A 15,774-nucleotide genomic window follows, 5' to 3' on the forward strand; every position below is an offset into this window, starting at 1 on the left:
CTCTAAAATATAAGGCCGAGTAGGATCGGGTAATGCAAGAACAGGAGCTTCCTTCATAGCTAGCTTCAAGGTTTCAAAAGCTTTGTTCAATGCATCATTCCAAGAGATCGACCGAGTAGACCTGCATCCACGACCTTTCAATATGTTGGTCAAGGGTGCCGTGATGTTCAAATAATCACGCATAGACTTCCATAGAAAAACCGTAAATCCTAGGAAAGAACGAAGTTGTTTCACTCTCTGAGGGATGGGCCATTCCAAAACTTTCTGGATACGATCTAGATCAATGCTAATACCTTCAGAAGAAATCTTGTGTCCTAAGTAAATAATCTCCTTCATAAAGAAGTCACATTTACTCATCTTGGCATAGAGCTTATGCTGTCTTAGAATAACTAAGACAATCCGGAGGTGTCCAATGTGATCCTCTAGCGTTCGTCTATATACTAAGATGTCATCTAAGAACACGACAACGAATTTGCCCAAAAAATCTCAGAACAAATTGTTCATCATTTGCTAGAAGGTAGCACGAGCATTGGTCAGACCAAAAGGTAATACGAGAAACTCGTAGTGGCCATACCTAGTTCGAAATGCGGTTCTATCTATGTGTTTAGCATAGATACAGATTTGGTGATAACCCGCACACAAATCAATCTTAGTGAAGTACTTTACTCCAACCAAACGGTCTTTCAAATCATCGGAATGAGGAAAAGGGTATCGATTCTTAATTGTCACTTTATTCATTCGTTCATAATCTATATACATTCTCCACGAACCATCTTTCTTCTTTCTTAAGAGGACAGGTGCACCCCATGGTGATTTACTTAGGCTAATATAGCCCATATCCAAATAATCTTGTAGCTGTGAAGCTAACTCATCTTTCTCAAGCTGGCTCATCCTATAAGGTGGAATACTAATAGATTGAGCCCCAAGTACTAAATCTATGCGATGATCTACTGCCCGTTCTAGAGGTAAACCTTCCAGTAGTTGAGCAGGGAATACATCCATGAAATCGTCTAACAACGTTCTCAATTCACGGTGTTCAACAAGCTTAAATCATTTTTCTTATTAACAGAGACAACAAATGAAGAAAGCAAAATCAAAACACACTGATACACATCATAATGAGAAGTGTTTATTATATTCTGAAGCTGCATCGCAGATACAATAGGTCCCTGAGAAGAGGGGATATTATCACATTGAATACAAAATTAGGTGTCCTTGTCCGAAAAAGAAAGTGTATGATCTTTCCATCAATCCGAATATCGTGGGTTTTAAACCACTCTATTCCGATTAACAAGTCCACATGTTCCAAGTGCATGACATAGTATGTAAGAGCAGTTGTGTAGTCTTGAATCCCAATAGAAAGTGCGTCAATCTTACGATCCCAAAACTGCTTCCCAGCTAGAAGCTACACCTCGTAGGTGTGATCGCTAGGTGTCGTGGACAGCTCCATCCTCTGCACAAGTTTGTAGTTCACAAAATTGTGAGAACTGCCCGAGTCAAAGAGAATGTGGACTCTTTGGTCCCTTACTTCTCCATAAACTCCGAAAATTTCATGGGGGCCAAATAACGAATTATTAAAAGTGCAATTACAAGAAAGTCTATTGATTTTGCTTTGAAGTCTTTGAAGTCTATAACTGATGTATGACCTTCATTTGCTCTCCCTTTTTCTATTTTGTCAGATGTACTGTGGAACCAATTGTAATTGGAACTTTATGTGATTATCAGTCTCTTAAGACATAATATAAAAAACAACTACTTTTTTTGCCCCAAAAAACACAATTACAAGAAAGTGGGCAGGTAATGACATTTACAAAAATACCTGTCATCAAGGCTTGGTTAGCTCCCTTAGCTTTGGTACCTTGTCCCACATGGAGCTTTGGTCCAAGCGCTTGCAACTGGTTCTTGCGCTTAGGACAATCATTCCGAGTGTCGCCCCGCTCCTCGCATATAAAGCAACGTCCTTCTTTCTTTAACTTCAAGGTGCATAGGAAACGGGCTCGACCATTCTTCGTCTAAGTCGAGTTCTTCTTGGAGGCATTGTCAATTGACTTCGACTCCCCGGTACCAGTTGTTGACTGGAAGAACTTTCTCTTGTTCTTCCCACTCATGTCGGCAGTAGTGGTTCCCTTTGCACTGGCCATGGCATCATCATAGATGCGCGCATAGTTCATGGCCTCTTGCAAAGTAGTACACTTGTTATTCTTGATCTAAAGCTTGTACGAGTCAGGTAAACCATCCACGAAGAAACCTAACAAGGTGACAGGATCCATCTTTCTAGCTCTGCTCTGCAAATCACGAAACCTACCTCTGAAGATAGATCTCAAAAGTTAAATTCAGCTTGGACATATCGAGGGCCTTGAGCTTGCCTACGATATCATAATCTTCCTCCTTCTTCAAAAACTCTTTCTTGAAGACCTCTTCAAATTCGATCCATGTTGCAAGCTTCGATCGGAGTTCCTTCCACCACAATAAAGCCTTACCTGACATATACCCAGCAGCAAGCTACATCTTCTTTTCATCAAGATAAGGGTGAAACTGGAAGTGTACTTGCCACTTGTGCAACCAAGTGTCAACCACCTCCTTGGTTCTGGATTTCTGATCTCCAGGATAAGGATCTGGAGTGATATTTGGACCCAACACTGAAGCCAAAGCATCCACATGCGTAGGTGCTTGAACAGTGCTAGTCAAAAGCGAGATTGAAGTCTGAATCCCTTGGAGTTGCAGTGTCAACCCCGTTTGATTCACATTAACCCGCTCAAAGTTTTCATCGAGAGCAATGGTGAATTCACTGAAGGCATTCTTCATAATCAAATCATCGTAGAGGCCCTAGTCATCATTTGCATGGTAATTCATATCTTGATCACCCATAGCGAGCCCGGGATCTGGTGAATCAGCCATAGCTGAAATAGGATTTGATGAACAGAGTAGACTAGAGAAGAGAAGCAACAGGTGGGCTCGGAGCTAGGAGACTGGAATGGAGTGAAAGCTGGCCACAAGGATAGGAGATGATGAAAGAAATGAAAGGCTGGCCGAGGAAAAGATAGGCTGGTACGAAACTGACGATCAGCCACAAATCACTGTATCCTGCTACTCCCGCTCTTGGCAATGCCGTACAGTCGTCTGCAGCAGCAGGCCGTACCACGTGACAAGCTCCCAAACAAGATGGCGTGGAGAGGCTTCATGTATGCGCAGTCCATGGGCTTGGGATAAGAGGCAAACTGTCCGAGCTATAAGGTGGGTAAGCAAGCTTTCAGAAAGCCCTGCTTTTCAAAAGCCCACCCTCCAATTTTGGAGGGGATGGTGCTTTTCTTAGCCTCCAGGGCCCCCCCCCCCAAATAGCTTTCGGCCTAGATCGCGATCTAGCCCCTGCCTGCTGCGCATCTCTCCGCGCTCCCCTTCTGCATGCCATCACGTTCCCTACGCAGCCAGCTGTGCACGGGATCTCTTGGGTCCGCCCAGCTCTACACTTGCCTAACAGTTCCCTTCGCACCTCTCCACCTAGACCTCACTACTCCCTCTTGTCTCTCACTCTCATAGTCCTTCACATCTAGCAACGAATTCACCCAACTCTCTCTTTCTCCTTCCTTCTTTCCCAATCTAGGCAACCACAACCCTTAAACGATGAACCAACAAGCACTTACAGCGCATGAATATGAATTTCGAATTTGAGGCATACCTGGAGAAAATCACGTCCAAATTTACTCGTAACAGAGATTCCTACCTCAAGAGTTGGCTCTGATACCAACTGACACAACCCCAGCACTGCTGAAACCTCTAATCTACAAGCAAACACAACACACCAACCGTGAGGAATCTGAGCAGGCTCCTCACCACCCAACCATGACATCTACGAGATATGATCCCGAATCAGGAGATGTCCCCTCCGAGCCACGAGCCGAGCTAATGGCACGAACTCCCAACTAGATCCTAACCAACCTGGTGTCCCATACGACCAGGTGGCGCCTGAAGGCCTAGGATCTGCTGCTAGGGCCTTGGGCTACGCTAAGATGCGCGCGTCCGCAACTCAATCCAAGATCAGACCTAGCACCTAGGAATGAGACTTGTTCCCATCAGCTCCCTGAGAACTGAACCTCTGGGCCCCCCTATATAGACTCGGGCCCAATGCGCCAAAAATAGCGAAGACCTATAACTGGTTCGTACCCTTGCCACTCAACCCGAGAATCAAGCCTACCTAGCTCTAAGCCTCCCCAGGCTACCTGAGCTAGTCTTGTGTATCCCAATACACGTCAGATACCAATCCGTGCACATGACACTCTTGCGGCCTTCATTCATACTTAATGAAGTATTCTTTTTTAAAAAAGAAAGAAAGAAAGAGGCTTTGGGTGCTAGAGATAACCTCGTCTCTGAGGATGAACTCATAAGATTAGAAGATCTATCCACTTACGTATCCCATGAACTAGAATGCCTTCTAGATTATAGGAAACGACAGCTTAGGAACACGACTGTTCCAAAGCTCAAGGTTGGGTGGAAAGATTATTCAGATGAGGATAGCACTTGGGAAAGTGTTGACTCTCTTCAACGCCAATTCCCAAAATTTATGTCTCAGTCATTCTCTATTTAAGGGGTGGAGAATGTTATGTCCACGCATGGACATAACTAGGCTAGTGTTATGGAGGTCAAGATAACCTATCGTCATGTGCCCTAACCTTGGGACAGTCAAGACACATGGTACCTATGGTACACTGAGGCAGTCTTAGGCTTGAGACACCCTACATCTATATAAGTGAGAGCCATTGCTCACTTGGGGCATTCTCAGGACTGGTCGTCATGAAACGTGTGAAGGACTTGATTGCGAGGCATCCTAAGTGGAGAACATACGAGGTGTTGCTAGTCACCCTTTCTTCTACCGATCGCAGACTGGTCTTTGCCGACTAGTCTGTTGCTGCTTTGCGTGCCCATAAGGCCTTCTTGCTGGCCTTGCTACCGACCTGGCAGTTATACGTGCTGCAATACAACCTGAAACAACCCCTAAGATAGAGATCCAGGATCTCCTCTATCTCCGTGCTAACCTGCAAGCATAGACCAATATCAGACTACAAACATAGGGGCACATGTGGTATTGCCCAGTGCATCACCACCCAACGGTAGATCCCTCAGGATCAACCCAGAGTTAGAGGTCAGGCAACCTTTGACCGTAGTCCATCCCAGGTAAGGCCACGCACCCCATACCACGCAGTCCCATCTGAGCAGATGTCATTAGGGAGACATAGGTCTGGACGGGCTCTCAATCTAGCTGGGTATTCTCAGGAGGGTAGTTGGCAGACTGGTTGGCCGGTCTACCATACCAGTTGACTATAAGGGGCAGTTCCAAGCCTATTAAGGGCCCCTTGATCTGATACATAATAGACTGCTCCTGCGAGCGCTCCCTCCCTCCCTCACCATAGCCTACCTCCCTACCCCCCTCGACCGCCTCGCCCGCGAGCTCACCTCGCCCGCCCTCGCTGCGTCTTCACCCTCCCCTCGCCTCACCTTGCGCTTCCCCCACCTCGCCTTCGCCCTCGCTTTCGGCCGCCTCACCCGCCCAGGCCGCCCTCACCTCGCCCGCCTAGCCCGCCCTCGCCTCGCCCTCCCTCGCCTAGCCCGCCCTCACCTCACCCGCCCTTGCCTAGGCCGCCCTCGCCCGCCTCACCCCGCCCGCCCCACCGCCCCGCCTTGCCGGCCTCACCGCGGCCGCCTCGCCGCCCAGCTCTCCCGCCTCGCCTCGCCTCGCCACCTCACCACGCCCGCCTCACCCGTCTCGCCCCGCCCTCATCTCGTCCACCTCACCGTGCCCGCCTCACCCCTCCAACCTCGCCGCCGCCCCTTCCTTCACCCCGCCACACCCCCACTCTCGCCTCGACCCTCCACCTCCGCCTCCACCCCCCGCCCCCCGCCCGCCCTCGCTCTCGCCTCGCTTACCGACTCCTCATCCAAACCCAGGCTCCACCCTCGTCTATCCCCTCCCCCCTTTTTGGTGGCAGCCTCTTCCTCATCGGAGTTCTCACAGTTTGTCTTGGTGGTATGGCGGCTCCCTGCCCGGAACCAGAGGCCCACCCGGACCCCCCCTCTCCAGAAGCCTACCGCGTGATCTTGACAGAGCAACAATCTTCCCGGGTACAACAAGTTGCCAATGACTTTGCCCACACCTCAGTCTATAGCAGAGTCATTGGACATTCCCCCTCCAGACCAGCCATCAGGGATTGGCTGCAATCCACGCTTATGCTAGAGGATAGTCACATTGAGGAGGTAGCCCTTATGGAAAGGGGCATCTTCTGGCTTAAACTATCCACAGCGAAAGCTGCGAGCAACCTGATTGCTGGTTCCCCCACATCGGTGGATGGCAAGATCATCATGATAGTTCCTTGGTACTGAGGGTTTAGCGCAGCGGACTTTGATGCTCGTTTCCGCATACCTCGCCATCCAGTGACGCTAGTATTTCCAGGCCTTGCTGCTGAGTTGCGGCCGATAGTCAAGGACCTGGGCTCCCACTTTGGCTGGGTGATGCATGACACTTTCGTCGACGCGGTTACTGCGGCAGGTGTTCCCAGAGTCCGTGTGGCTATGGCTGACCCTGCGTCCCTCCCGGCAGTGATTGAGATCGTGACAGATGCTGGCAGCATTACTCAGAGCATGGTAGTTACAGGACAGCCAGGCCAGTGCCTGAGGTGTCACGGCTTTGGGCACCTGGCTGCTGCTTGTCCACGCTTCTCCAGTTCCTCTCGGCCCCCCCCGCCCCCCCCCCTCTCAGCCCCCTCCCCCTCCCCCCGGGCAGCCACGTCAGGAAGAGCAGAGGCAGCCGGAGCCCGTTCCAGAGGTGGCTGGCGGCTAGACTGAGGTCAGAAGGAAAAGAGGAAAGAATAAGAAGACGTCTAACAAAGGCAAGGAAACAGAGGTTACCCTACCTGGAGCAGCGCCTCAGAGACCTGACAGACAGCCGTCCCAGGGTCCTGGGAGAGCTTCTTCTTCGTCTGTAGCCCGCCCTCCGCAGCCTCAGGTCCCCCCCTTTTCCGATCCCCAGCTCCCTTCCACTCTGCCCCAGCCCCTACCCTAGCCGCAACCTTCTCCTCCCGACCCGTAGCATCAGCCCCCGCCTCTTCCTCTTCAGCCCCCTTCTCTTCCTCTTTAGCCCCAGTCCCAGCTCCAGCCCCATCCCCCCTCCCCCGCCCCTCTCAGTTGCACCGGTGGTTCCTCAATCGCGGGCAGCCCCCACTCCCCCCTCCTCCGCCCCCCCGCTAGCCGCTTCCGTGGAGTCTGAGTTGCCTACCCCTCAGCCTCCTTCCTCTTCCCCACCCCAGGTAGGCCATCCCGAGTCTGCACCACCCTTGGAGCAGTCTTCCCTGTCTGCTAGCCCGACCCCCTCAGTTGCAGACTCTGGCGGGCCTCGGCTCCAGGAGAGAGAGCTTCCTTGCGACTTCTACAAATCTGGTCCCTGGGATTACTTGGATGTGGCCGACCTCGGGACCTTCCCTGCTTACCTCGACATCAGTATCTTCCTGCTCCGTAAAGGGGCGGATAGGAAGATCGCAGCCTTGGCCCCGAGGGATGGCCCCAGCTTTGCTTTCACCTTTCTTAGCGACGGCACCGAGACCTAGACAGACGACTCGGTTTGGGAGGCTCTCAGAGAGCAGACGCACGCTCAGATTTGCTCTTGGATAGGCCCGTCGGGTGGACAGCTTCTCGAGACTCAGTGATCCGAGGGTGACGTGCACCTGCAGTGGCGATGCGCCGCCAAGCGTTTCAGATTGATTGTGATCCTCAGACCCCCTCTGTCGTGGCCCCTACCCCAGGATGTCAGAGCCTGAACTCCCCAGAAACTTCGCGCCTTCTATGGGATTACCACTTCAGAGATCTCGAGTTGGCTCGAGAAAGCGTTTGTCCATGGCACCAAAGGCCTCACGCCTTTGCTAAAAGTTCTGAAGAATGGGCAGGATGACCCCGCCTCCCCCTCCAAACCCTCACAAAAGCGTCAGCGCCTTCACTCCGAAACTTCAGCCTCTTCATCGACCTCAGTCGCGAGCAGACAGTTGTTCGCAGCCTACATCATGAGCTTACACCTTGTCTCCTGGAACGTGAACGGGTTTCATTCTTCTAGCACCCGTGGTCCTAGGAAGCTCATCTTGAGACAGGAACTTCTGCCAACAGTGATTGGTCGCTTGGATATACTCTTGCTCCAGGAGCATAAGCTTTCAGTGGCTCACTCCCGTAGCTGCCGGAAGATCCTCCCTGGACGCTCTCACACTTATTGGGAGCCTTCGATCAGAGCACAGGGAAGGAGTGGCGGTGTTTGTACTTCTGTGTGCGAGCCGTTTGCCCAGGGAGTTTTTGGCCATGGTACGTTGATCCCAGGCCGAGCACTTTGGGTTGGCCTAGAGTTGGAGGGCTCCAAAATAGGAGTCCTCAACATCTATGCACCCACAGACCTCCGATGCAGAGCCACTTTCTGGAGGACACTCACAGAGATTCTCCCAGACATGGATTCCTGGATTGTTGGAGGTGACTTCAACAATCTGGAGGCTTTGGAGGACCAGCAGGGCCGAGGACCAGAGTTTACAGGTATAGCTCAGGCAGAGCAGTCCGCTTGGGACTCCTTTATCTTCGCGACAGGTGGTAGGGAGAACTGGAGAGACCCGTCCTTCCAACGATGGCATGGGAGCTTGGACTTCTCGTGGGGCTTCCGCAGGGAAGGAGGCAAACTCCTGGAGAGACTGGACAGATTTTATGTCACTGACTGGGCCATCAGCAGAGGTGGTCAGGTGGGTATAGTGCCAGGGACGACACTCTCCGACCACGCACCAGTGCTCCTATCACTAGACTCGGCAGCTCAGTTCCTTCCTCCCCGTTCGTGCAGGATTCCTGATTCCATCTTCTCTAGGGAGGAGGTGCGCAGCAGTATCGGTAGCCTTTGGGACAGAGATTGGGGCGAGTGCGTGGATCTGGTAGAGTCGGTGGCACAGGCTTTGCAGGAGTCCAGCCAGATTTGCCAGCTCGCAGCCCTTCAGGTTCGCCAGGAGTGGTGGGGCAGAGAAAGAGCTCTTCGTAGGGACCTCGCCTCCATTCAGCGACTCCAGCAGGCAGCTCCGGGTTCGGAGGAGCTTCGGATCCAGGCCCTTCGAGCTAGAGCCCTTCTTGAGGAGACTCCAGCGTCGTTCAGAGTTTTCTTATCACGCCTCCCTCTCCTACTGGGCTCGGAAGGGCGATCAGATGAGCAAGGAGTTCTTCAGGACGCATGTCCAGAGGGCAACAGGTGATCAGCTCCGGAGTCTCAAGACAGTGGAGGGGCACATCGTTTCTGACCCGGAAGAGGTCTTGGGGTTGGCTACCGACTTCTACAGGACTCTTTTCCAGCAGGAGCAGCTTGCCCCCCGCTCTCGCCGCTCCCGCGAGGAAGTGTGGAGGCACATTCCAGCCCTTGTTCAGCCCAGCATGCAGACGACGCTGATGGCTCCGTTCACCACTATCGAGATGCAGGAGGCCTTGTTGGCTATCGATGGGCAGAAATGCCCTGGCGAGGATGGGCACTCTCGCACTTTCTTCACCTCTTTTTGGGATCAGATCCATCAGCCCCTCCTAGCAGCCCTCCAGAGAATTTTCAGCAGCGGACATATGCCCGAGAGCCTCTCTTCTGGATTGATTTGCCTCATCCCAAAGGGAGGAGCCCGATCACTCTCCTCACCACTGCCTACAAAATCCTTGCCAAGATGATCAGTGCCAGAGTTCGGCCACTACTTCCTGACCTCATTCATGACACTCAGACAGGCTTTGTCCAGGATCGCAGTATCCTGGATAATGTCTTTACCTTCTCAGAGGCGACGGAGTGGGCTCAGCACAGCGGGTCGCACTTAGCCATTCTACTTCTCGACTTTGAGAAGGCCTACGATCGAGTGGACTGGTCCTTCCTGGAGGGTACTTTGGAGAGACTGGGATTCCCAGTAGGATGGATTCAGGGTATCTCAGCGCTATACAGGACAGCTACCAGCAGGGTCATCATCGGTGGCAGGATGGGAGAGCGTTTTCGATTGGAGAGATCAGTGCGTCAGGGTTGCCCCCTCGCTCCCTACCTGTTTCTATTCTTTGCCGAGGCGATGACATACTACCTTCGGGCGAAGTCGACCGGGATCCGAGGTGTTCGCCTTCCCATCAGGGAGGACACGGAGCTCCTGGACTCAGAGTATGCAGATGACACAGCGCTATACGTTCAGGATGATGAGATGATGCTGGAGAGGGTGAGGCTGGCCTTAGAGGTCTTCTGCTCGGCAACCGGTGCGAAAGTCAACTGGAACAAATCAGTTGGTTTTCTCACAAACCCTGAGGCATGCTCACAGTGGGGGAGGTTCTTGGGTTTCAGATGGATCCCGCGGGGGCAGACAGCTAGATATCTCGGCTTTCAGGTCGGCCTGGACATCACGCCAGCTCAGCAGTTTCTCCCGGTGCTAGATTCCATTCGACGGAAGCTGGCTTTCTGGAGCACTGCTAAGCTCTCTCTTGCAGGTCGTGCTCTTGTAGTCAACCAGGTTCTCCTGGCCACGGCCTGGTATGTGGCTTCTTGTTGGTGCTTCTCGAGATCCAGTGTGGCACAGCTTAGGAGGATGATCCGGAATTTCCTTTGGTCTGGGGGGGATGTTCTCAGAGATACCAAAGCCAGGGTAGCCTGGCAAACAGTCATTCTTCCGCAGGCTGAGGGTGGCTTGGGGGTCATTGATCCTGAGCTTCAGAGTCAGGCCCTGCTGGGCAAGTTAGTTATCCGCGGTTTGACCCCGGGGGGGCAAACGTGGAAGATGTTACTTCAACAAGGGATCAATTCTTGCGTCCCGCGCCGAGGTGGAGTGGCTACCGTCCCTCCGGTGGATCTTCACCTCTGCACCGCTTACTCACCCCCGCTCCCCACTCATTCGTAGCCTTCTCATGGTTTGGAGGCGACTCCGTCTCAGCCTCCTTCAGCTCCCTCCTAGCAGTCAGGAGGAGATCGACCGCCAGCCGCTCATCTGGAACGTTCAGGTCAGAGATACCGAGGGCCTTCAGCTGGGGGAGAGGTCACATATCCTGTGGGACGGTTGGATGCAGGGGCCAGCCCAGTCCCTTCGAGTTTGGAGGGACACTTACAGACACTTGGAGACCGTTGCTCTAGCAGCCGCAGCTAGAGGTGTCCGTGGAGCTCAGGCGAGACGCACAGAGATAGACGGAGCGATTCCTGCCGGTTGGTTGGTTCCACCTGAGTTTCAGATCCTCATGCCTGGTGATGACCGTTGGCTTGGACAGTTCACCCCCCGTGGCATCCCACTGGTGGTTGCAGGCCGGATGGATGACACCTCTGTTTCCTTCTTCGCGGTTTCGGGGGACGGCCGACTCAGGAGAGAGGGTGTGCTCATCGACCCCCTTCTCCCGTGGCAGAGGGTTCGGGTCGTAGGCCTCGTGGGGAAGGTTTGGCGGATCGATCCTAGTATAGAGCAGGATCAGCTGCAGTTATGGCGACTCTGGCTTTGGGAGGGGCGGGCCCTGTCAGAGCTTGATTGGGACCCAGGTGAGTGGAGATGGCCAGAGGTGGTGGCAGGCCAGGGGCTGATCCCTTTCTTCGCGTACAGTACGACATTGGGCAGGAGAGTTCTTGGGAGCATGTAGAGCCGCCCGCCCACTCAGCGGCCCAGTTGGTATGCTCAGGGTATCTCCAGGCTATTTTTGCAGGCCTCCTGGAAGGCCCTGTGGGAGAGCTGGCGGCCACGGAAGATTTCCTACTTCCTTTGGCTACTCGCCCACAAGGGTCTTCCAGTGGGGAGCTGGTTGCGGCAGATTCGTCAGGATGGACTTTGTCAGATCTGTCATGAGGACGAGGAGTCACCAAAACACTGCCTGTGGAGCTGCACTCGTGCCTAGGAAGTGTGGAGGTGGACCTTCGGGATCCTTACACGTGCAGCACCTGAGCTAGGTTTGATCACCTGGGGCGCGTTCTGCTGGTGCAGCACCACACCTGGCTTTCATCAGTTGTTCGAGGCAGGCCCGCAGGACCCCATATTCCTTATCACACAGGGGACTTGGGGGCCGCTGGAGGGCATCCTGCCACACCTGGCAGAGGCGGACACAGGTTCTCAGGAGAAGCAGCCAGTCTGGGAGATTATTAGCAGCATCGCTGGCTGGCACATTTGGACCTCACGCTGCGCGCAGATCCTCGGTGGTACCTCTCTTTCGACTGCCCAGATCATGGCCGACATTTAAAGTGAGATCATCCACACACTCAGAGGCCAGTGGGACCAGATTCAGGGAGACTCCCAGGCTGGCCGGGAAAAGCGGAGACGTTTCCTCCGAGATTGGGACGCGCGGGGCCTCTTCTTCGAGCATACTTCTCAGGGCCTTCAGTGGCGCTATTCACCACCTCTCTGGCTGTTTACTCACACCCGCCTGATCCCTCCGCGAGAGAGAGCTTTTTGATTCCATGTAGGGTTGCGTCCGATTTGTGAACGCAGCCCGTCAGTTGCAAAACTGACCTCTTATATCTTGTTTTTCGAAGTAATATAATCAGCACTGTTTTTTCGAAAAAAATTAAGGGCCCCTTGAGGGGGGGCATTACATTTTTTCCCTAACACTACCGAATAAGCAAAGGGGCACTACCACAATATATAAGGATAGACAAGTAATTGACCAACTTGTTCAATAGCGAGTCCAGACTCCAATGGCAGAAAAAAAATCAGCAATAAACTATTCAAGTGTTTCACATGAGAGTGGCCAACACTTCACATAGAGAAGCAAGTAAAGACAACTGAGCTTTGGTCTTGCTCCAATGCTCGATAAAGCTTCTGATGTTAACCTTACTGCCAAAGGCAAGACAATGACCACCAACAATGATTCAAAGCTTATTCAAATTAATAGTAAAGAAATACTCCTCCATCAATCCAGATCAAAGATTCAGATCCAAAGTAGAATTCTCAAAAGAAGTATTTGGCCAGTCCTTGGCTGCATGGAGCATCAGTGATATAATCAAAAACTTGTAATGCTTTGATATAAAAAAGGATCCATTTTGCACCCTTGTCATGCTTTATAAGCAAGAAAAACAACAGAAACTCCTTGGACTTAAGTATTTTCAAAATAAAAATGACTTTTGTCCTATCAGGCCTAAGGCTTTGATGACATTCACTACAAAAAACCTTTTGAGGTCTTGTTTTTTATCGTGTGCATCTGCAATGTGAGGCGTCAAGAAAAATTAGATAAGAGGCACTTGCTGCTTACCAAAATAATGAGGGCAGAAAGAAACTAAGACCACAACGGTCTTTGCCCAAGAAAACACTAGGCCTCTAGTATTAAGAAATTATTCATGCAGGCAGTTGCCTTTCTTTCTGACAGCTACATAAAGATAGAAGGGGGGGAAAAGGGCATCCTTAAATTAGGTCTGCTAGCAGGGACTTACAAGTCTGTGAAATCAAAACTTTATCCTATATTGATAGCAAGGAGGGTCTAGCATTTCTTTGAACAGAGCCACAACACATCATCAGCACGAAAAAAGAGCTGGATGATAACCAAGCTCCCATATCTCCAGATAGAACACCGGCTAGAATTCTAAAACAGTAATGAGCAGTGCGCATATGTATGTATCTCATTGACTTTATCCTCCCGTCAGCCTTATTGCATAGCCTATTTGAAGACTGACTAGAGGAATTAAGCAATGAGGGTCAACCACATCACTTCTAACATGACAAAGACTGTGTTCAGCTTTAACGAATTCAAGACATAAACTAGAAGCAAATTGTTTACGATGGACATCTCTTACATTATGCCACAAACTTACATCATGTAGTTTCTTGTAGTCAACTTCTTTGCGTTGTCTCTTTCCTCCAACCAAGAGATCGTCTTCATCTTCCAAAGCAGGCCCGTTCCCTCCCTCACATCCATCCGTTATGGTAAGGTCAATTTTGGAATTTTCTGCAAACTCATCGAAGAAAGAAACTTCTGAATCCTCATCACTTGAGCTAGATCCCAGATCTTCCCCATTTAATCTCCGCCCACTTGAGTCTCCAGAGGCAGAGTCTTTCTCTTCCTCAGTCCGTCGTTCTGCACGATGGACATCTTGATCTGGGTTGTAATCATCATCCTCTGAATCTTCTGAAGGCCATTCTTCTGCAGCTGTAGGTAGTTTACCATCACCACTTGCGGCAGCTGCAGCTTCAGCAAAAACTTTCTGACACATTGGCATGCAACCACTTTAGTTCAAATGGCATTGGGCTAATTTTTAGAGGATAGTAGTTAAGCGATTAGGTGCTTTAAAATACCTGCCAATGGTCCTCCACATGGTAAGAGGTCCCAAGATAAGCATTAACAATATCCAAGCATTCCAACTTGCATTCACATACAGGACACAGCCACCCTTCATCACCTGGAGGAACTGTCAACGGAAAGAAACTTATTTGGCTTCATATGACAGCATTAACAAGAAGAATCAGTTTTAACAAAGGGTAAATGAAATTACAGAACAGCCAGAATCTTACTGTCTTCTGTTCTTAAAGGAGGGTCTAGGCAGCGTTGATGAAAAGCTCGATTGCAAAACCCATCACATAAGACAATATCATTATCTGCTGATGCTTCTTGGAGTGTGCATTTTGCACAGAATATCTGCAGCAGATAGCATACTTGCACAATGACTAATCAATAATAAAGTCATAATAAGCAACAATAAATTTTTTATTATTGGTGGCTCCAAATGATATTCATCAAGACAGTCTAAGTTTATGAAAAAATATAATCTCCTCTAATCATTCTTACACTTCATCCACAAATGACAATTTATTTTCATAAGCAGTCTTTGGTAGCCTGTGCAACAGTCATCATTGCAGGAGGAAGAGAGACAACAACCTTGCACAATTGAAGCCCCATGACACCCCTAACAAGAACAAAAAAAGGCATTTTGTGTAACTTCCAAGAATTCACAATCTAAACACACAAAAGTCGAAGATAAGAAGCAAAAGAAAACGTTTTGACAAAAGAAACTGTTAGAAGAGGGGATGGGACAGATTCGTAGAAAAGAGTAACACAGCAGAAAAAACAAGATCCAAAAACGGAAGAAGGAATGAGAAGAAAGGATTGAACCAACTATCTGACCTAGAAAGTGAACATTCGGAGACATCTAGTGGCCATGGAAATCTAGGAGGTGATGAAAGGCACCGAATTGAAAACTGTCAACGTGGTCAATGCCTCATGGCAGGTCACAACCCCAACAGATCCAGAGAGAGCGAGGGAGTGGAAACTGAGTGCTCTGTTCATGAATATCAGGACGACACTCTCCATGATTATAGGGATGACTACGGATGCTGTGATACCCCATATTGAATTGGCGGATACAGCACATGAAACAAGGGAGATCTTGAAGGATATCTATGAGATGAAAAATGCAGGGAGAATCATCATGCTTAGAATCAATTAGCCACCATGATGATGGAGGAAGGCGAGTCAGCCCATGATTTCCTTGTAAAATTGAAGATTCTCAAGGATCAACTGGCAACAGTTGGTCATAGGGTGTGATTTTTTGGCGAGCATTTTGTCGCAAGGCTTTTAGAGTGCCAATAAAATTTGTGAGCTTTTTTGACATCCCTCTTCCACACATTCAAAACCTGGAGATAACTGATTGACATCCCTCTCCCAACACATACAAATCTCAGAGACACTTTATTGGTATGTTTAAAGAAATTTTAACAAATGTTGATGTCTTATTTTAAAAACATAAATCTCAGCACACCACGACCATTACTAGCTCCTCGGTAGTGTATAATGAATTTACAAACAAGGATCAATATATAG

General features: G+C 50.3%; 1 protein-coding gene and 1 pseudogene across 2 annotated transcripts in view; both read right to left on the reverse strand.

Annotated features, from left to right (window-relative positions):
- The window catches only part of LOC147883855 (pathogenesis-related homeodomain protein-like), a 43,906-nt gene that overhangs the window by 15,398 nt on the left and 12,734 nt on the right, over positions 1-15,774 (reverse strand). For both annotated transcript variants that reach the window (XM_087399124.1, XM_087399125.1), the window contains 3 exons: positions 14,469-14,592; positions 14,253-14,365; positions 13,772-14,161 (listed from right to left, as the gene is read on the reverse strand). In XM_087399124.1, coding sequence (XP_087255250.1) covers positions 13,772-14,161; positions 14,253-14,365; positions 14,469-14,592 — 627 coding nt within the window. The remainder of the gene's footprint in view (positions 1-13,771; positions 14,162-14,252; positions 14,366-14,468; positions 14,593-15,774) is intronic.
- On the reverse strand, positions 2,013-2,805 carry LOC147883856 (uncharacterized; annotated as a pseudogene).

The sequence above is a fragment of the Dipteris shenzhenensis genome, chromosome 27 (genome assembly GCF_047967505.1).
Source record: "Dipteris shenzhenensis isolate YYH24624 ecotype China chromosome 27, Dip_SZ_1.0, whole genome shotgun sequence".
NCBI classification, from domain to species: domain Eukaryota; kingdom Viridiplantae; phylum Streptophyta; class Polypodiopsida; order Gleicheniales; family Dipteridaceae; genus Dipteris; species Dipteris shenzhenensis.